Consider the following 22,308-nt stretch of genomic DNA (forward strand, 5'->3'; position numbering starts at 1 on the left):
TAAATCATACAAACTGATTAACCAACAAAATAATTGTATATCGTTGCAGCTCTACCTAAAACATCTGTTGAAGCAAAATGCCTCCACAGACAGGCTACTCTGACCACAGCTGAGGACTAATCAAAATGATTTGGATTTTGTTGTTTGCATCTTTTGAAGTAAATGCGGGCTGTTTTTGTCGTAGCAAGGAGAAACCAAGGACAACGATGCACTCATGTGGTCATCATCAGTGGGTGTGATATTACATAATTAATCAGAAATGATTACAAAAAACATGGTTTATTCAGTAGTTCAATTGTAACATCGATGTGAATCTTCACAGATGAACAGGAAGTTTGTGATTCTGTAAAGACAGTTGTGCAGGACATATTTCACTGCTTTGTTGATTTCATTTACATGCACACACACAATAGAAAAGAAATCTAAACTATTCTAGCTTTTTTTTTTAAAGAGATTGAAATTTAAACAGATGTGCATACTCTAAGAGGACTATGAACTGGACTGGGAGCTGTGTCACACTTGCTCTTACACCATGTCTTCTTTAGCTCGTGTGTCTCTGTAGATCATCAGGGTGTATCCCAATGCAATGAAGAGGAGGGTGATGAAGAGGAAGAGAACGCCAGCCCAGGGCCCTGTTGGCAGAGCCTTCATCAGTCCAGGTCTTTCTTCTGGTACCATACTACTCTGATTTAGCATGCACCCCAAAGCCCAGCCTACAGAGGCTCCTCCTGCCTGCAAAACAAAACAGGGGAGGCACTGAAACAACAACACAACACACAGTGGACATGCTTCCTGATTTCAGCTTAGCAGACAGCGTTAGGTGTCAATAGTTTGGATACACAAACTGAAATTCCTGCCTATGACAAACATAAATGTTGTTTCCTTTGCTCCTGACCTTTTTCTGAAAAGTGATGGTGGGAAGGGAGTGTTCATCGAATCCGTAGCCCTGCATTAACAGCACTTGGACAAAATTGGAGACAGCGCAGACATTCTTCATGAATTTCGCCGGCTGGTTTGTCTTTTCAGTCATCTGTGAGTGGAAATACACCGGGTTAAGATTTGTTGTTAAAATCTTCTTTTTTAAATCCCTCTCATACATCACTGTCAAAATCTAGTCTTCTAGGTCTACAAGACAAGTTGGTGGCTTGAGAAATGAACATGTTTGAGAATTAGTAACCATAAGGGCCAGGCTCAGAGAGCCGTGTGTGGAAAGTACCTTAGAGATGGTCATGTTGCATACAAGTTGGATTGCCTCCTCCAGTTGACCGCGGCAAGTGATGGGGATGTTGGTGAGGCCTTTGAGATAGCTGTGAGTGAAGAAGAAGGCAGAGAACGCCTGTGGAGAGGAAGATATACTGGGTCAATACAGAGCCACACACTGATCCTGGGCTTGGTACAATTAGATTTCAGACTTAGATCTTTGAAAACATAGAACTAAAAGCTGACAACTCCTTGTTTTGGAGCTCTGTGCAAGCACCTTCACTTCACCTTCCTGTAGGCCAGCACTAGAGTCTTGAGGTGTGTGCATGCTGCAAAAGGTAGTAATTGTAGTGACCGGGCAAGAAGAGAGATGTGGGAGAACTTTGACAAATTTAAACACCAGATGCAGACGGGCAGCAGCATTATGATTAGGTGCTCCAGAGAGACAGGGAATGACAAGTGACTGGACCACATGTTGGACATCTCCCTACATAGTAAACACTGGATCTTTCTGATGCTGTACAGGTGGAATCTACAGGAGCTACTAGTGCCATATTTGGTGAGAATGACTGATTATTATAGTTCCTTCATGTCTGAGTTGGCAATACCACAGTTCCATCAATGGTAATAGGCACATGAAGTAAATAATGACTTTACTTTGAGGACTTCTGTGGCTGTTAACAGAAGAGTGCAGTGGTGCATATACATATACACATACATATTCTGCTGGGAAACCTTGAGTGATTGCAGTCATGTGGATGTGACTAGACATGCACCACCCACCCAAACACCACCGTCAACCATGCACAGCCTTTAAGGTGCTGGTGCTCCCAGATGGCAGTGACCCCACAGCAGAACAATGTGCCCAACCACACCATCAAAACTGCTCAGGGATGGCCAGAGGAATATGACAAAGAGCTCAAGAATTCCCTCGATTCCAATCTGATTGAGCATACGTGAACATCCCAGAACAAATCCAATCCATGGTGGCCCTGCTGTAGAGGCATGGAAACAGGACAGAGGTGTCTGGCACCAGGACGTTGGTGGCAGATCCTTTGAGTTCTTTGGATCGCTGGGGGGCCCCTGTGCATCAGACTTGTTCCAGCATGTCCCACATATGTTCAATTGGATTGGGAGCTCCTGCTGGGGGTGTTTAAGTTATTTAAATACATGTTGAAGCAACAGTGACTGTCTGTACAAAATTTCATGGGAATTCATGCAATAGTCGGTGAGATATTTCTGACCACCCCAGTATGGAGGACAGACTTTAGAGTCACGCTGCTAACAATAGCCAGTGATGCATATCAGTTTTCCTTTAGCAGAGCAGACCAATCATACTGCAGCCTAATAAAGCCTACTCAAGTTGTCTGGTGAAAGTTTCTATATTTTTTCATATCGCAGTATATATTGCAGAAAACCAATAGACTGCAATGCTGTTTTTGTTACAATAATGTGCAGCCCTACAAACATGTGAAATGATTAGTCTATGAGTAAAAACTATTCAGTATTTTTTTGTAACTTGGCCCCTCAGCTATAAGTTGTGACGGTATCTGTCTATGTGGCTTCCTCACCATGAAGTTTCCTCTCACGCTGGGCTGGAAGACTCCATCAAACGAGCACTTAGAGAAATTGCAGTTGTCAAAGGAGAACATCTTTGTCACGTTGCCCAGGCACTTCTGATAATCTCCTGTGCCCACCACTGATACAGACATCTGGGAGTTAAAGATGGCTGGTCTATAGCGTTCAGTGCACGGAGAGTCAAAAACATCCTTCCCTAGTTTGATAGATGTGTTGAAATCTTGTGGATAGCAGGGATGGAACACTTGAGTCTTCACACCTTGAGCCTGAAAGAGGTCAGAAAGATAAAAGTAAATATATCTATATCTATCTATATATATATATATATATATATATATATATATATATATATGTGTGTGTGTGTGTGTGTGTGTGTGTGTGTGTGTGTGTATGTGTGTGTGTCTGAGTAAATTCCAAATAATACAGTCCAAATGTTAAGTAACATAAAGGGTAACTCCACCAATTTCCACATTAAAGCGTGGTCACAGTTGGGGAGTACCACTGCATATGTGAAAAAGTATTACCCACAATACAACACAACCAATGAGTGAAATCATTTGGAAGTTATTTATCAGATTCCATTTCCCCTGGATCCAAACAAACAAAAAAGGTTACAAACTAAATTTATTGTCATTTAAAAAAACAAACAAACAAAGGTTTAAAAAATGAAACTGTTTGAGTTGGTTGGTTCTGAAAGCATACTGATGAAGGTCCAGACTGGCAGGGATGTTTTTTGTATTTGCTGTGCTGGAGAACTAGATTGTCAGAGCACTTCATTAGGATTGGGGTGAGAGCCACAGGGCGGTCGTCATTAGGACTAGACACAGCAGACACCACGATGTGTTCAGCTCATCCGGCAGTGTGGCCTCACACATGACAGGGGTGCTCCTGCTTTTGTAGCCTGTGACATTTTGAATCTCCTGCCACATATATTAAGTGCTGTTGGTGTTAAGTCTCTGCTGATGTCTCCTCTTTGCCTCCTTGATGCCAGCATTTCCGTCTTTTGGTCAAAACTCACTTATTTGAATTTTGAGCGTTTCTCATAGAGAGAAGCTGCTTTTTGCACTGAGAAAGAGATTAAGCTGTAGATCACTGTAAACATTTTTTTTCAAGTAAGTTTCCTACCTTAGAATGGTTCAAATGGTATAAACAGCAGGGTCTGGGTAGAGCCCTCTCCATTCATCCAGGCCTTCTACATGGGGAATAATCTTTGTTACTTTGCGATTGCTAGTGGAGATGCTCTCACAAGCTTGCAGTACTCAATCCAAACCCTTTCCCGAAGTGTGTTTCAGTAAGTAGGGGGGAAGAGAAGTGAATAAATAGAATAATATATCGAAAATCACCACATCTGCATGTGCTGCCATTGGTTATAGCAAGGATTCATTCCACTTTTATACACTCCTTTTTTCACATATGCAGTAGTAATTCCCAAGACCGGTAAACGCAGTTTAATGTTGTAAAATTGGTGGAGTTACCCTTTAAGCAAGTCTGGTGCAGCAGGATGATGTAATTGATGTAAAACACCCTTCACCCAGGGCACTCAAACAAACATCTTGTTGGAAAATGTGCTGCAGCAATAGAGAGACTAAGGTAACTATAAATCATGAACATCTTGTGATATGAAACAGTACCGTGATAAGATAAGCCAGCAGCTTTCTCAAGAACTGGTCTTGGCCGTAGCACAAGAAGCTCTGGGTGTAGAGTCTGTAGGTTTGTCCATAAAGCTTCAGCTCCGTCACATTACCCTCGTCCTCCACCTTTTCAGAGGTCTCAAAAGTAATCTGAGTGGAAGCGCCGCCTAAATCCAAAGCTCCAATTGTGTCTCTGTCTGGTTTCAGCCAGCGCCCGACAAAACCATACTGAGTGGCAAGAAAGGACATGTGGAGACATAAAAATCTGAATTAAGGTATGACAATAGAAACATTCCAACACTGTGTAAACGCAGAGGAAAACATCCAGCCAAAGACACTTTGGCTTTCACAGCCCCTGTGTGTGAATGTTTCTAGCAATGCAACCAGCATGAACCTATGGCACTGTCAGTCTGTGACAGTCTGTCAGTTAGTGAAGTATCTCTACATCTACTCCATGCTGAGATACTCCGAAGTTTGGTGCAGGAATTAATGTTTCCCAGACCGTAAAATCTTCAGCACCTGCTGATGGTTCAGCTAGTCTTACTATTGTATGTTTAATGTATGAAAATGTTCCTCTTTCCAGCAGCCTCAGACGTGCACTGTGTTTAATGCTCATTTGCATCTCAGCATGCAACTATGCTCCTCACACTTAGGAACCCACACTTATGGTCCTGAGCCTCTAAGTGTGCATTCATGTAATGGTACGTGGTATGCAAATGCCAACCGACACCAAACATAAACCACACTAGATGCACATCTTCAGTGTACCTTTCCAAAGCGTTTTTTAGCTAAATGAATCCAATAAAATTATCTCAATCTACTGCATAACATCAGTCCACTTAGTAGTATGACAATAACCTGGTTTGAGGATGTACAAGAAATGAGGTGCATGCTGAGGAGGGAAATGTTGGACCTCTGTAAAAGACTATGGTCTTAACCTATTCAACGTAGGAAGTGTCATGGGACGGAAATTGTAACATAAAGACTTCATATCATAGCATTATGATACATAATAGTTCTGAGAAATATATTCCTAAATATACTGATACTCAGACACTAAGATATCAATTGACAGCAGTTATAGAGTCTACACTGTAGCCTTCAGGCGTGATTGGACAACACAAGTCCATCAAATCACCAACACGTGCTATTTTCTATGTCCCATAAAAATTTCATCTTGATGTGTATCACAGATTGATGCATGTAAACATGTCAGTATACACACCTGTCCTAATTTCTAATCTTAGAAGCTTTGCTCCTCAGATCAGAATATCCTTGCTACCATGCTTTGGCTACTTTATGTTTTGTATTTTAGACTTGTATTTATTTACTGCATCTTTCAGTCTGTCCTGACTCTACTAGATGGTGCTCAAACTAGAAAATGTCAATTCTAACCCATAGATGTTTTATTCAACAGAGTTAAAGCACCTCCGGGTGGACAGTGTTTCAAAGCCATGAAGTCATAGGTCACCTTGACAAAGTTTTCAAGTAAGTAGTTGACTGTGACCCAGCCGTATGCCCCCTCCTCCTGTCCACTCAGGATGGTAGCCTCTTTGAATTTGAAAGGATAAGACTGTATTTTCTTTTCCACTTCCTTTAGGACCCGCTGGGACTCTGTGGCATTGACCATGCTATTAAAGAGAAATAACTGTTAAGAATAAAACAATATTAAATCCTTCCAAGATCCATTATAAGGCATTCCTGTATAATTGATGAGAACATGTGGAGTAATAATAGTGTTATATCCCGTCTTAATGGGAACTTGGACTGACTTCAGGAGCCTCATTCCTGCAGTGGCTCCCAGATACAGTGGAGTTTGGTGATGCCTGAATTTTGGGATTTCCTTCACAGCTTGTTCCAGACAAGCTTCCAGACTTTTTGCTGCACCACCACGAACACCTGCATAGCTGGATATTCCTCCACCTAGACGGAGAGAGAAATTAGTTCTGCTTACAAAGAACTCAGCCTGACCTTCTAAAAACAGGACTTCTTGTCCTGAAGAAAGACTGGCACTCTGAGAGAGAGGCTCTGGTTGGTGTTTCTAAGGAAACTAAAAGAGGAATAACTGGCAATTGTAAGGAAGTAGACCACTTAGGAAGTCTTGCACAAGGCAAAGTCTTTTGACATTGATTCCGCACAATAACTATAGTCATCGCATAAGTTCCTAAAAGATGACATTGTGGAAGTGAAAAGTGTCCTTACCACCAGGACAGTCTGAGGTTAAAAGGTTGGTTTGGGCAAATAACAAAAAAAATAAATTTTTCACTTCCCTTTGGGGTGTCCAGCTTCACATTTTTACCTCTGCCAAGAAGGTTTAGTTTTCACCCGCTTGTTTAGTGATTTGGCAGCAGGATTGCACAAAAACTACTGAACAGATTTCCATCAACTTGGATGGTGGATGTTCCTCGGCCCAGAGTAAACCCAGTTCACTTTTGGTGTGGATCCAGATAATGGGGACAGATCTAGGTACTCTCCCTCACTTTTTTTTATTACATTGTGAGATACAATGTTTTCAACATTGCTTTTAATTTCACAGGGAATCACAATAAGAAATCTTGTAAAAAAAAATCTGGCAAATTTTGCAGGCTGTGAGCACAGGAGGGGACTGATGGGCTCTGGTGGAGGTATGCACTCTACAGAGTGCCATTCTATTGAGTTATACCATTAGTTAATATGACCAGGCTTTGAAAACCATATCTTGGGGATTTGTTATAGAAGCAAACAGTTTTTTTTTTAATATTACCTTTGTAAATGCTGAAGCACAGTGCAGCTTGACCTGCACTGTGCTTCATGGCTAGAGCTCACCTTTCACATCGCACTCGCTGTGCTGGGTAACAATACCAGTGCCATTTTGCTTGTCAGCGGGCCATTTGTAGATGTACATGGAGGTGTGGGATGAGCCGGCATCTAGGACAATTCCATACTGAAACAGAGTATTACATTTCAGAAACATACAATATGCTGCCAGATTATACCCACCACATGTTTCTTATGTTCATGTGCTATCAGGCTATGCCACTATAATGCTTTGCGACTATGACATATAAAATACTTCAGAGCATCTCTGATAACACAGGTACGCTGACTACTCTGTCGTCCATTGTGGAATGTTAGTGTCAGTGAATGTTTCATTTACTGAGGTAGTTGTAACCACTCTGTTCATCAGTCTTGTGAGGTCTTGCCCTGTCTGCATGTGACTGTGTTATTGACAGGATGTGGTAAAGCACTGACATTAAAACAAAGAGTTTTGCAACTTCTGTGTGTATTAAAATGTCCTCTCATGAAACGTAAAGGTGAACATTTACTGATTCTCTCTAACTTGGGCTGTGTCATTATGTATTGTGGTGTCCTAATTCATTCAGTCGTGTTGACTCTGTCTCTCTCTGTGTGCCCTTTCACAATGGCAACTTCAAAGCATCACGTTCTATTCAAGCATTAGTCTGCAGGCAAAGGCGGTGTACAGCAGACTGAGATCGATTCATGTTCCCTTTTAAAATGTTCAAACTGTCTGTGACATGGACAAAAAAAGGAGTACATGATGTGTTTTCAGAGACAACACAGATTGCTTCTTTCATCTCACATTCTCTGTCTGTGTCATTCATTCTTGTGACTATTCACTGGTGTTCTGCATCACTTCCTCCTGCTAAAACCTTTCAACCTTTGAGGTTTGCATATGAGCATGATGCCAGTGTGGTGGAGCTGCATGTCTCATTTCAAGCATGTAGCTGACACATACACTTATGGCTGAGCAAGTTTAGATCAGGACATATGAGGCTCAGGCTATGACTACTTTCTGTGCAGGGCATCTATCTGTCTGTGATGAAACAACAGATGACTGATTCAAAAAAACTGAGATGCTTAGTGGCGTATTTGAATATTGGGTCTGACCTTACAAGCTACTTGTTAATTTGCTATAATTTAATACAGCCTATCTGTGTGTAGAGACATTTAAAATGTATGGGAACACATATAATTGACACATAATTTAGGGACCACACAAAAAATGTCGGGGCAGTGAGTCGGGCTGAACCATATGTTTCAAAGGTTCTCCCCCAGGTTATTAATGTTTCTATGGAAACCCTGAAAAAAGTGAAACACCATCCTTGAAAAATGTTAAAATAAGACAACGCAATCACCAGAATAAATGTTAGCTAACATACTTAGCCAACATTTATTCTGGTGAAATGTTTCTGTAGTCAGAACGCAGTGCTTACACTTGGTTAGGTTGAGGAAAAGATCACATCCTGGCTTTATGATCTTAATGGAGCTTCTGATGTGCACAGCCATATACATTAACAGTAGAACCCTGCTACAGAGACAGAACCTCCGTCCTCTGCATATATCTCTATAATCCATGGTACATAAAGAAAGTTCCTCTTTGACTATTTATGTAACTATAACATATATTGCAAGGCTGAAATAAAATATGAATTTAGGATGAGAACAAAAATAACAGACCATAGACAGTTCTCCCAAGAAAAGTGAGACTACCCTCACACTAATAAGAAACATAACTATACCCTATCATTTTCATTCAGCCTCTACTGCAGCAGATCAAACTCAAATGCATACCAGACCTGTTCTGTCAAAAATGGAAAATAAAATATAAAATATAAAATACACATTGTAAAAAATATTTGTAGCATTCAGTTGTCGTGACAGGACATCATTAGGTCTCATATTTGTTTGGAGACAACAGATGTGATGCCCCACCTAGACTACGAGATGATGCATAAAATGAGTTGTATTACCATGTGCTCAGGTGGCATCTCAATGTCTTTAGTTGGAAGGACCAGCAGCAGAAGCCCGACTACTGGCAGTACGACCGCGGGGATGATGTGGGCGCACCGGAGAGCCATGCTGGATCCTGGTCCTGTGCGCTCGGACAGCTTGAGGGATTGGGAGCTCTTAACTGTCAGTACAGACAGTGCAGACCCCGCCGGCTGATGCTGGGTGGACGTTAACCAGTTGGCGGCAGTGGGTTTTGTCTGAGCAGCTTCTGACGCATCATTTGCGTGTTAAGACACTTCCTCTCACCGCTGCATGCATCTGCGCGAAACCCGCACTCAGTCACTCACTCAGCCGAAGTGAAGTCAGTCCGGCAGGTGAGTTTTGTTTTGGTGAAGTGTGACTCTGAGAATATGCCTTCCGGGAAAGTGAACTAAAGTGCTAAAGTGTATTCATTTCTATACACAGCATCTCCTTTACTACAATATACAGAAGAAAATCCTCCCAAGGGGATCAATACAGGAACATCTTATTTTATTGACTTCATTTCAAACACAGTAAGCCCTGAGAGCGCTCTATATTCTCATATGAAAAACACAGATGGATTTGATAGGAGTAGTAGAAGTTGCACCTCTCTCCATTGTATTGGTTTTCCCTCATGCATCTTCCTCCACTCCTCTTCTACTGTCTTTCCTTGTTTCCTTTCTATTCTCTGCAATTGGCCTCTGTAATGCACATTAAATTAAGTGTCTTGGAATATTAAGAAAATGTTGATATATTTAATGTTTATTGAAAATATCATATGGCCTACATCTAAGGAGAATAAGGAGAACAAAATAGCTATGAATAGCTAGCTAGAGCATTTATTAGTAGCTAGCTAGCTTCAATACAGCTGTGCTAGCTTACTGTATTTTCAACAAGCTAGCTCCCATATTTAAGAAAAATGATATTGCATCCAGTCAATAAACATTTGTGTCCTCTCATAATGAAAAAGAGCGTTTTCTAATTTTAACAGTAGGCTACCAGCAAAATGGAACTCTATCAATTTGAGCATTTTTTAATGTAAAAGGAGTGAAGAATGTATTCTTAATGCTGATAAACAATATCATAACATTTTAAAATATAGTAGAATTAATCAGCAAGTATTTGTTTTTAGTTTTTTATGAGCTGAACAATTTTTATTCCATTCCTCTTACAATTGTGATATAAAATGGAATAGAACAGAGAATAGAATATCTGTATTGTCATCGTTACAGATCAGTTCAAAACATCAATGGGTCATTCCTAGAATTTGGTGCCATTCGAGTCCCATTGACATAATGTGGTATATGTTGTCTAAAAATGTGTTAATACTTATTTCTAAACCCTTTTTTGTATGCTTAACCTCCCTCTACCATAGGACACAATGATATGTACACAGGATAAATCAGTTTAAAGTAAATTACTCTGATTTTAGCACAGGTACACTAAAATACTATGTCCCCAGTCATGTTTGCTGGACTTCAGTTTCAAATATAAATAATACAAATATAATCAATTCTAGGTTTTTCATCATTTCTGTATTTCCTTTTTTATAATATTCCTCAACAACTGTCATTTTCTGTTATTAATGCATTTCTAATGCTTGAAGTCTTTAAAACATGTTGTGTCCCTGAGCCAACTGTCCCCCCTGTTACTCTGGCAAAGATTCCATAGAACACATCACCTGACTATTATTTTAGTCACATGACTCTCTGAACGTAACAATATTTTTGGAGGGAAAACTTTCCAGAAGAAGAGTAAGTAACACTCTTTTATCAACCTTTTTTTCAATCTTTTAGCAAGGTTTACTGATGCAGTAAAGCATAACAGGGTGGACGTGTTATGCTTTACCGCATCAGTAAAACCTATATATTCATATAGTGGGAACCAATATTTTTGGGGAATTTTGATAATATGATTAATAAACATGTTAAATATATCTTTCACAGTGGTCATCATGTGCTAGCTTGTTGTTCATCACATTAGTAGTAATTGCTAACTTAAGCATACATTTCCCCCCCGTTACTGTTATGCACTGTAACAGGGGGGACACATAGTAACAGGGTGGATGTAAGATGCATATATTTTTGTGTTTTAAGTGTGTATTGGTATTTATTATTAACTTATTATGTATAATTTGCTGTATACTTCCAAAAAGATGATTCTAAATAGTATGCATGTATATGTCATGGAATGGCGCCTTTGTCTGCTGCTGAAAAGCAGCGGCGCTACAGGACACGTCGTGATGCAGACCCTGAGAGAAGACAGAAATATCTCAGAGAAAGAGAAGTGGAGAAAGGACAGAGAGGAAGGAAGAACAAAGAAAGTGGCAGATCTCAGTGAAAGACAGCAGAGAGCACAGAGAAAGCAATGGCGAGAAAAGAAAAGAAAGCAGAGGGACAGTGCCAAAGGCAGGACAGCGTTTGAGGCAATGACCACTGACCCAGAGCCAGAAGATGCCCCACAGCCAGGACCCTCAAGGTTAGAAGAAACTTGATAATTGAATGCTTTGTTGATTAGGTAGATTCTGGATTTGAATGATCAAACATGATTTTACCGTCCGTCCGTCTGTTTGTCTCTGGCTAATGGCCTTCTATCCTAGAATTGGTGTATAAACTTTTATCTGTAATAGGTGATTGTTAATTGTGACAATATGCTTCCTGTGTTTCAAGCAATATGTTGTTGGACGAAGGAATGTCAGACAGGGGAGGAGGAGGCTCAAAAATGAAATTAAACAACTAAAGGCCTTGTTGCTCAAGGAAAAGAGAAAAAAATAAAAATACAAGAAGAGGGTGGGGAGATGGGGTTGTGGACATTTGGCCTACGTCATGTGTGAAGATTTTGGTAGAAAATATTACAGCATAATATCCTTAGCTGGACCATTAGTTAGTTGAACCTTATAGTTTGAAAATCCGTCTTTCAGATGAAATGTTGAAAACATGGAACATTTTGTATTTTTTGATAGAAAGTTACCACGCTGCAATGGCACCGAATAGTAAGAATGACAACTATTTGAGGTAGTATGCATAAATAAATACATAAATAAGAAATGCTACTACTGCATATTAATGCTAAAAACACATAGGAGACACACCCAAACAGACATCCACATTCAAAAAAAAGTGGTGAGAAATATGCTTTAGTAGCACTATTTAATGCACTTATTGCTGTTGGATAAAAACTGTTTTGTAGTCTGTTTGTTCTAGTTTTGGAGTTAGTTTCATAGTGTAGTTTTGAAATACAATGTGTACGTCACATTATTTAAAGCCTGTTGCTAATCAGTCAATACCAAGCAATCTCATACCCGTATATTCTTTCTGCCATTACTTTTTCAGTCATTTAAAAAGAACTGGAAAAAAGGGCATTTCTGAGCCCTCTTCATCCATCTATTAGTTTTAAAATCATTGGCTTCATTTCACATCTTCATCAACTTTCATTCTGGCTCTTAGTGGAGGTCTTTTGAGCGTGCCAGAGGTCTTCATATGAAGGTAGGCTGGCTTAACAACAATGCAGACAGATTACTAACTGAATATAGCTGAGCCAACGGCAACATTTTATTTAAGGTTGTGTATTACGATTTATATTGGCAGTTTCTGGATCTTCAACATCAGCATAGACTTGAATAGAATAGATTTTTATTGTCATTGTTTCAGAAAAAAACAACAAAACATAGATAGCAGCTCTTTGACAAATTAATATAAAATATGGACAAGTATGAATGTTTACAACAATATTGAAATATATGCAACAACAGTATACAAGATACAAGTGAGCATATTTTAGTGGCACTTAGAATGCAGCTCGTCAATGTTTGGCTGGTGTCAACTGCAGCCAAACTAAACACCAAACATCATTTAAGATAATAAACAGTGGATGAACTTGAATGACACAAAGTGTGTCTGTTGATGACGGTGCTGTCTGTATGGGATGCATGTGCCGCACAGTGCCGTGTCGGTTGGTTGCTTGATCAATTGCTCAGTCTGCAGATAGTTAAGCAACAATTAGTCTAAAAGGGTGTCTGTCTGTCCCTGGTTCCAGTTTGTCAGTTGGGAGAATTTGCAGCTTTTGTTTGTCATATGTCATAGTAACATAAATGTCTAGTTTGGGTATTTTTTTTTATCAAACAAGCCAATTCAAGCAGCTCAAGCTGGGGAGCATTTGTTACTGACTTCTGACAATTTTTTTGACCAAATGACTGATTGGGAAAATAAAATAAAAATATATTGTAAGTATGTGTCCAGTATATTTGTGAGGAATCTGATTTATCTCTCTTTACATCCACTAGGGGATGCTATTCTCTAATGTCTGAATCTTTTGGGTCTACAAGGTGTTGATTTGATTTCACGTTGATGTGTTACTACATAAAGCACATATTACAGAACACAATGTCCCTATGTCAAAAATGCTGAAAGAACACAAGCTGACATACACAAGGCATTTTAAAACATGAAACTGAAAAATTATACAAAAACATCACAATCTAAAAGCATTTTATCATTAATTAATAATGAATATGTTTCAGTGCCGTCATTTTACAAATTTCAAACGTTATTATCACAGATGAACCTATAGGCAATAGGAGACTTGCATTCGATTTACAACCATACTGAGCCTTTAAAAGGGAAAACATCTCGTATTTCAAGACACTTTTGTCAGTGGGCTAAAATCAACATCAAGTCGAATAAAAGCTTTATTGCCTGTGTGACTATAATTAGTAGTTATTAGTTTATTATTAGTAGTGTTTATTCTTGCTCAAATGTGTGTGTGTGTGTGTGTGTGAGTGTGTGTGTGTGTGTGTACCGAACTGTAGATGACACTGCAGCTTGTAGTATGCGTCTTTTTCAGTGGTTGGGGGGTGGGAGTGATTGCCTGAACAGAACTTGGGGGGTGACACAAATGGCAGTCAGGTGAAGAGGTCGCCAACATAATTCTGAAATGCACAGATAAATCAGAAGTGTCCAGTCCTAGTGGTCCAAGCAGCCACCTGATGTTTCCTCTCCAAACACTCTCTCCTCCCCCCGCCCAGGAGCTGCTACACTGTAAAAAGTGAAGAAAAAAAAGGGTCCATCTCAACACATCATCGCCTACATCAAACTATTTGTGTCAAAGCACTACCAGAATGAAATAGCACATTCTCCCCCTTTCACATGAAAAGTTGCATTCCTAAGCCATAACACACACCCTTGCTCAGGTCAATTTAGCAACCTCGGGGCTTAAACTGTGTTTTATCGTCAACTATTGTCCTGCAATTGTTATTTATGGCCACAGTCGCTGCTCTCTTGCAATGCCCCACTTTGAGACGAAAGCTACCATCTTTAATATATTGAGGAAAATGAAAATCTAAGCATTTGTTTCATGAGATGCTGTTTACAACATTATTTGTCCTTGGTGAGGCTGATCACTCCAAGGCCACACAAAAATACATCTAATATTAACATTACTATACATAAATATACAACATTTTCTAGGGATGGTAATTTTAGTCTCTTTGTTGGTCATGCAACCACTTTTGTTTGAAATATTTCAACAGCAACTGGGTGGATGCCATGAATTGTTATACAGATATGCATGGTCCCCAGAGGATGAATCTTACTTACTTTGGTGGTTGCCTGACTTCCTCAGTGCCACCTTGAGGTTGACATTTGTAGTTCAGAGTGAAATAACTCAACAGCTGTTGGATTGATTACCATGCAATTTGTTTCACACATTCACAGTCTTTGTGAACTTTTTTTGACTTTTCACCGAACTCTATCATCAAGGTGATATATAGATTTGTTTAATCTAGCAGTTTGGTTTACAACAAGCACTAAAGCCTCACAGAGTTCCTAGCATGGCTATAAACCTCTGTTTGAAATGTGTTATACAATTGTGATAGCACAGTGGTCTATAGCAGCCATATTTTTAAAGCCAAGTCTAAGTCTAAGTTACTTTTCATGAGTGCAGTGAACTCAGTTACTTAGCACATAGAGTCAACTACTTGGTATGAAATCAAATCAAAAGGTCAACAGAAAATGACTCAACCCAACTGTAACCATGGCCACATGAGGATGAGTATTGGCAGAGTTTCATCAGTCGATCATGCTTGTTAGGAAACAATGGACATCAGACCACTTGTTAACAGTGTTGCTCAAGGCGTAAATTGATGATTGAATGTGATCAGTTGACATCCATTGAGATTCCTTCTGATCAGTTGACCTCCATTTAGTCATGCTTTAAATACACACGACCTTCATCAGAGCATGCATCAGCCAGATCAAAAGCTTGGATGTAAATTATGTCAATCCAAATGTAAATTAGACTACAACACAGCGCTGAGCATTATTCACTTATTTTGTCTAGAGTAGTTCATTCTGACTGAAGAGACAACACATAGCCAGAATCAACATTTTTGCAGTGTACAAAAGCCCCTAAGAAGTTTGACAGGCTGTCCCTGCATACTGGAGAGCTAGGGCACACAGAGGGCATTCACACCTTGTTAAGTTTTACAACTGGTGCATTTGTCGGTCCCAGGCTTCTATTGCCCCTGTGACTTAGTCCCTGCTTTGAAGTGACCTTCTCCACCGACTGGGGTGATGGAGAAATTTAGGGTTTTCTCTAATGAATGTGAATGCAGCCCACCTTAGGGTGCATATGGCCTGCTGGAAAACACAGTATAAACCTGAATGAGATTATCTCTACAGACAATTAAGGGTTAATGTGACATTAATTTAATTACAGTCAACTAATAGGCTGGTGATTAGTAGGGCGCTACTGGGACTGTAAATTAAAGGATAACAACATGGGTCCTGTTTTTGTATTTTCAGCCTTCTTTTGTGAAAGTAATAATAAAAGTAGTAGTGCTCACCACAGTAATTATTAAGATCTGGGAACATGGTGACATCACTACACCAAAGGCAGATGGGGCGAGAAACATGACTTGGATAATTATTTGGGTTATAAAACAGGTTTGGCCAGATAGCAGAATCTAAACCAGTGATTTCCAAACTTTGGCATCAACTCATGGAGGGACTGCAGGGATATTTTTCATAGAATGACATTTTTATTTTTCCTCCTTTCAGATGAATACTGAACTCAGTGGGGAATGGGGAATTCCATTGCTAAAATGCTACTGATATAGTCAGTGACAGTGGTGATCCAGTACAGTCAGTGCACTTTTCACTGATTTTGTTGATGAAGATTTGTTCGTACATGTACTGTACACCTTAAGCGATAGGCTGAGCTCCTGTATTTTTAATGTAGTGCGACATGAAATGAAAGGTGTCCTGTAGAGGTCAGTTGACAACTGTTTTTCTTTTTTTTCCTTCTAAATAAGTTGGGCCTCAAGGTTTATTTAAAATCCACCTGATCATTTGACTGCTTGTGTTTCTATCTCCATCTTAGAATTGTTCACTCCTGTCACAGATCTTAGCAATTGATATTGCTGGGTAGAGAAAATCTATCCTCACTTAAAAGCACGATTATTCCCATAAAACATGACTTAAGTAAAAGTGAAAATCACCATCCGAGGAACCTAGCTGGTTAATAAATTACAAATACAAGTTGCTTTAAAGTAATATTAATCTTGAAATCAACATTGTGTGAGAGCACACCAATTTAAAAATCCAGGCCACTACACTACCTACAGAATGTGCAACTTACTTCAGTGTGCCTACAGAGTTTGAACACACCATGCAACAAGAACTTCATCATGTACTTTATAGGTTTTGGTATAAAAAGTGAGGTCAGATGTGGCGTTGAAGCTTGAAGCTGCCTTTTGTCCTGGGTTTTGCTATGAAATATGTGGTCAAAATGACAAGTTGTGCTTTTTTCCTTCCAAGCAACTGGCAACTTGGGATCTGCAGTAGAGGTTGTCTTTGTGCACTCATCCCTGACAATAATTCTCCACATTTAGAGCAGATTGATATAAATAAAGGTAGAAATGGCAAATGTACATATGTAGAAAGTAGATTACAAAAATATAAATGAGACACTGAGATTGCTGTGCCAGGTGCAAATTTGTTGATCAGAATCAATACAGTGTTTTCTGTCCAAAGGAACCAGCGACATTTCCATGCTCACTCATTCATACACACACTCACACACTCATGGCACGGTGACTGTATGTTGCCAGAGGACACTAGCTCACCATAAAATGTATCAAAGAGCCAAGAAGACCTGCAGCATTGTCAACTCTCGGTGGGTTTGTCACGATGAGCAACACCTTCACATAACACAGATCAATTGTTAATCTAAAAATAAGAATTAGTGCAGCTTTAGAATAGTTGTTATGGGGTAGGTTAATATTTTAGTCAGTGTTTTACCTACTGAAATACACATCATTACCCACCCCTGGCAAAAACAGTGTTATTACTATTATTATTGGACAAAACTACAAAATAATATCCAAATTGTGTGAATTCTCCTTCCCTTAACATGATTGTGTACAACTGCATATGTCTTAGAGATAAGTGAATCAGTTTGGTTTGACTGCTAATGTATCCGTTTCATGCATGTATTTATAGTGAAGGCCTGCTCTTAAAACGTGGTTGCAGTTACAGCTCAGATGGGTTGCTTCACCTTTGTGTTGAAAGAATTTTTTCCCTTTTACCTGTGCTCCAGAGACTCCTGTAAACTGCATGAAGGAATGCCCATTGAGGTGATTAAAGGAGCAGAAAGCAGGTGATATTTAAGAGTAGGGGGGGATTTGGTATGTGAGGACGGCTTTCTTAAAACAGAAAGGGGTGGGGGGGGGGGGGGACATGTTAGGAGGTGAAAGTATGTTGCTCAAACCACCGTGGATGGGGCTCCTGTAATCCTGTAGCACAGTCCCATCCTTTTACATGCATGGCCTACTGTTATTTTATTTGTGTCAGCCACTCATCACTCACACATACTGCAGTCAGGAATGGTACCCTGGTCAATATGGCCTCTGTAAGAGGCAAGCCCATTGAAAGGAGTTCCAGTGAAGTATTCAGTGGTGATCCAGACCAGGATCAGGTTCCACATCTACCTTGTTCATCTGCAGAAGAAAAACTATAATATACTATAATAGTGCCCTCCCATCTACCCACTGACTTTTGGGAGGGTGGGGTAAGGGTGGGAAGTAGACGGGAGGCACCTGAAACAGTGTTGTACCCACCTTTTCAATATGAATGACTTTTCTTGTCAGGTCTGAATGTGGGATTAAATCTTTTGAGCACACCCACTTTGTAGAAGCTGAATGCGAAATAAAGGCTGCTATTGTGTGACAGCGGCTCTCCCCCAGGGCCCTCACAGCTCCCCAGCCTTCCCAGCTACCTCACACACTCTCTCAACCCTGAACCGGCAATTAGACGGTCAAATCAAAACCCTGCCACTCAGGCCTAATTGTTTCTAACAGGCCTTTGTAAAGGGCCATGTTGTTTCCCATTCAGGGCAGCTTCCCTGCCTCCTTGGGTGTCAGATAGGGGAAGGCATCGTTCCAGCCGGGAGATAAGCCACAGGCTTTTTTTTAATGCCCCAAAGTAGACTTAATTTTCACCTTCCTTTCACGGTTCAGGTGCACTTGTGTATTGAGGCGATCAGAATTTGCAGTGGGTGGGTTGGCCTGACGGATACAGTACCTCACAGGATGTCATTCATCAGCGGCTTCCGGAATGTGTTAAAAAGGGTGTGTATGTATGTGTGGGGAATTCACCGCTGTTCCGCATTTTTTTTCTTTCCCTGCACTTTTTTGGGGGCTTAAACAACTGTCAAGATGGGAATTGCAGAACTTTCCTAAAAACAGTGCACCTGTCACATGTGTGGAATATTCACTTTGCTTTTGTTGGTGTAGGTATTATGGTCTTCTGGTCCTGGACTACACTGATACAGTTTGCTGGTATGGCGGGTAAAAGGAATGGGCAATGCACTTCTAGTCAACCGATAACTCAAAGCACTTCACACACACTCATACACTGATGCAGAGACTGCCATGCAAGGTGCTGATCAGATCAGAATTGATAGTGTTTTCTGTTCCAAAGGAACCAACTGCATTTCTGTGCTCACTCATTCACACACACACTCACACACTGATGGCACAGGTATTGTATCTCGCCTGAGGACACCAGCTATTCTGTTAGCTCTGCGTTGATCTCTACCAATGCCTGGCAAAATATGTGACCCTTCAACTAATGAATACTCTGCTATTTTAAACAGCTAGTCTTCTATTGAGCAAATAGTCTGCAGAGGATTTTCTGAGCATTTTACTGAAAACAGCTGCTTTTTGTGGACAATCAAACCAAATGAATTATCTCAAAGGCCATAAAATGTGCCAGAGAGCAGAGAGGAACTGCAGCATTGGTGTTAATTCTAGGTGCAACACCTTCACATAACACAGATCTATTGTTAATATGAAAATATGAATTCTCTAAAATAGTTGTTGTGGGGTAGGTTAAAATTTTCGTCAGCATTTTGCTTACTTAAAATTGATAAATCTAAAATTTTTCATAGCTTAGTGTAGCTATGAATAATGCAGTTTGATATAGAAGTAGTGTTCAGTTTTTGTTGGAGCTGTTTTAGAGGGGTATTGCATCAATTGTATGATCATGGTGTTATTGAACTATATAGATAAACCCACCTATATATATATATATATATATATATATATATATATATATATATATATATATATATATATATATATAGGTGGGTTTATCTCTTCCTTGAAGAACTTCAAATATGGAAAAGGTTTAATCTGGACTTCAGTTGAGACTTTAAGACTGTTTATTGCATCTCTGAAACGATTCAATTATTATTGAACAGTAACTTTACTTTAATATAAAGTAAACATCAGTACAAAATGAGCGCTCAAAAATTACAGTGATCCCAGACACTGTTTTATTCCAAGATATGCCATTCAACTACCACCTGTTCCCATGCTGCTCTGCAGGATAAACACACTCACCTGTTGAGCTGTCTGGAGGTGAGCATGTCAGAGTGAGAGGAGTAATTGTTGCACTGTGACTGCAGTGTCACTGTTCAAGATTGGAGTATGTGTGCGAACACATCAGCCTGCAGGCAGAGTTCATACATGATGTGTGTCAGAACAGCGCTGGTGTGAATGTGATCACTTATCCATCACAATGTCATTGTCTATATGTAACATAGTTTATAGGTTTATGATATCAGATCATTCTTCAAGGCCGGCCACCTGTGCCAGCATCATGAAAAATAATACTCTGAAATGAAACATGTGTAATACAACTGCCTGAGAGATACCCTGAACAAAGTTCCTGAGAACCCCAAACAACCATGATTGATTACAGTTTCCCTTGTAAACCTTCTTCTTCTTTGGTGTAAAAGACAAACAGTGTCAGGAGCGGGTGTCTGATTCTTTCTGACCTGCTGTCTGCACCCAGCCAGCTCTGAGAGCAGGAGCTGCTTCTGTTTGAACTGGAGTGTGACTGGAGCTATACTGGGAGCTGGAGGGGGGGATGCTTGTCCATCAATGCCCCCCCCCACACACACACACGCACACACACACGCACACACACACACACACACACACACACACACACGCACGCACGCACACACACACACACACACACACACACACACACCCTGCTGTGGACCCCTGTGTCTGCTGCTCAGCCTGTCAACCTGAGAGAGAGAAGAAGGGAGGGAGGAGCTGGAGGGCTGAAGTGAGGTATAGGCACACATTTTCTCAGGAATGCTGGGAGCTATCAGAAGTGACATGTAACCGTATCTGCTGTCAGATCTCAGGCTTTATCTCTGCTCTGCTGTTGACTGCTCCCTCAGTCTGCTGATGCCTCCTGTCTGAACCTGAGAGCCTTGCTGGGAGCCGATCCTCCCTCCTACATCCCTGCAGGAACATTTTTGATCGGGAGATTTTGATGAATAAACATTTGTAATAACCCCTGTGGTGGCATTACAATTGTCTGCATCAGTGGCTCTTAAGGGTCCTATTCAGGAGTAGTCTAGAGGCCTTCTTTGTTTTATTTTTATTTTTTCAACAACAGAATACAATGCAAACATGTAATTATATAGAAGAGATGAAGGTAGACAGTCAACACATTTGATGGGCTACAACTTTGGACCAGAGTGAAATATCTTAACAACTTCTGTAAACTCTGCACAGACATTTGTGCTTCCCAGAGGATATATGGGATCATCAGGTCAACATTTCAGTTCGTCCAACACTGGTTTATAATCAAATAGCAAAACTAATGACATTCCCATCAGCCTTAGCTCTACTTACATTTTTAGAGTTTTTAATAGCAAATGTTAACATGTCAAAAACGTAAACTAAAGTAAGCGTTATTCCTTCAGTAACAGTTCTATTTAGGTAGTAGCAGAGACGAGACAACTTCTGTGTATTCACACAGAAAAGCCGGCAGCGTGGGACAGGAGTGTGTCAGTCTGATGGTCTTTCAGTCAAACAACTCAACAGATCCTTAACTCATCAATATTGGCACAATATTATTAAGAAAAGGTTCCACGCTAGCATTAGCTTTTAGCTTAAAGCACCACTGTGCCAAAATAAAGCCTCATAGAGCTGCCAGCATGGCTGTACACTCTCACCCTGTGTTCACAAACCAGTACTACTATACTATTGCTGGTATGATTGAAAAATATTTAGTGTGTCCCAATACCTAATATGTGAAATACAGTGTACCAACACCTCCTACTACATCCAGTTGCATTTTGCAGTGTGAAGCCAAAATGCATTTCTGGCTATGCAGACCCACAATCCTCTGCGCAGTGGAAGACTTATTACAGAATGACAGATGAACACACACTTAAGTATCAGTACTACATTCTTTGTACTTTTTGTAGCCCTTAATTTTGTGTTAACGCTGCAATGGATATAGACCACAAGAGAGTCAAAGTTCAGGTTGTACGGTCATGGATGAAAGTACTGTATGGCAGTACAATTCTAAGCACAGCCTGGTCTTACTTGATTAGCACAATTGTTGATTGTTAATTTTCTGTCAATTCACTTCTTGTTTCAGCACTAAAAATCTCAAATGAAACCATTTAGGAAACCCTGCTGTGTGACTGATTCTTGTAATTTCTCCATCCAACAATTTTAAGTATAAAATTAAACAAATCTCTTGGTTGCTCAATCAGACATTTTGATGTCATGTTCATTTATCTCACAGCATGTCACCTTAAACTACTTCTTTCCACT

General features: G+C 40.1%; 2 protein-coding genes across 4 annotated transcripts in view; one reads left to right on the plus strand and one right to left on the minus strand.

Annotated features, from left to right (window-relative positions):
- Positions 1 to 260: 260 nt before the first annotated feature.
- LOC115581073 (ectonucleoside triphosphate diphosphohydrolase 2-like) lies at positions 261 to 9,412 on the minus strand. The gene is made up of 9 exons (XM_030415910.1): positions 9,161 to 9,412; positions 7,215 to 7,332; positions 6,182 to 6,332; positions 5,881 to 6,040; positions 4,410 to 4,637; positions 2,772 to 3,044; positions 1,217 to 1,336; positions 896 to 1,030; positions 261 to 732 (listed from the first exon to the last, which is right to left on the minus strand). The coding sequence occupies exons 1-9, from the start codon at positions 9,266 to 9,268 to the stop codon at positions 526 to 528; spliced, it is 1,500 nt and encodes a 499-aa protein (XP_030271770.1). The 5' UTR covers positions 9,269 to 9,412; the 3' UTR covers positions 261 to 525.
- Positions 9,413 to 11,488: 2,076 nt separating this feature from the next.
- The window catches only part of fgf17 (fibroblast growth factor 17), a 31,010-nt gene continuing 20,190 nt past the window's right edge, over positions 11,489 to 22,308 (plus strand). For 2 of the 3 annotated variants that reach the window (XM_030416043.1, XM_030416047.1), the window contains exon 1: positions 11,489 to 11,639. In XM_030416043.1, coding sequence (XP_030271903.1) covers positions 11,590 to 11,639 — 50 coding nt within the window. In that variant the 5' untranslated portion in view covers positions 11,489 to 11,589. The remainder of the gene's footprint in view (positions 11,640 to 22,308) is intronic. The other variant, XM_030416045.1, reaches the window with a different exon arrangement.

Source organism: Sparus aurata, chromosome 5 (genome assembly GCF_900880675.1).
Source record: "Sparus aurata chromosome 5, fSpaAur1.1, whole genome shotgun sequence".
NCBI classification, from domain to species: Eukaryota; Metazoa; Chordata; class Actinopteri; order Spariformes; family Sparidae; genus Sparus; species Sparus aurata.

Coding starts and splice junctions, on each gene's coding strand:
- LOC115581073 (XM_030415910.1), bottom strand. CDS start 9,268: ATGGCTCTCCGGTGCGCCCACATCATCCCCGCGGTCGTACTGCCAGTA. Junction 6,041..6,181: donor GCAGGAATGAGGCTCCTGAA/GTCAGTCCAAGT, acceptor TCTCTTTAATAG/CATGGTCAATGCCACAGAGT. Junction 733..895: donor CCATCACTTTTCAGAAAAAG/GTCAGGAGCAAA, acceptor TTTGTTTTGCAG/GCAGGAGGAGCCTCTGTAGG.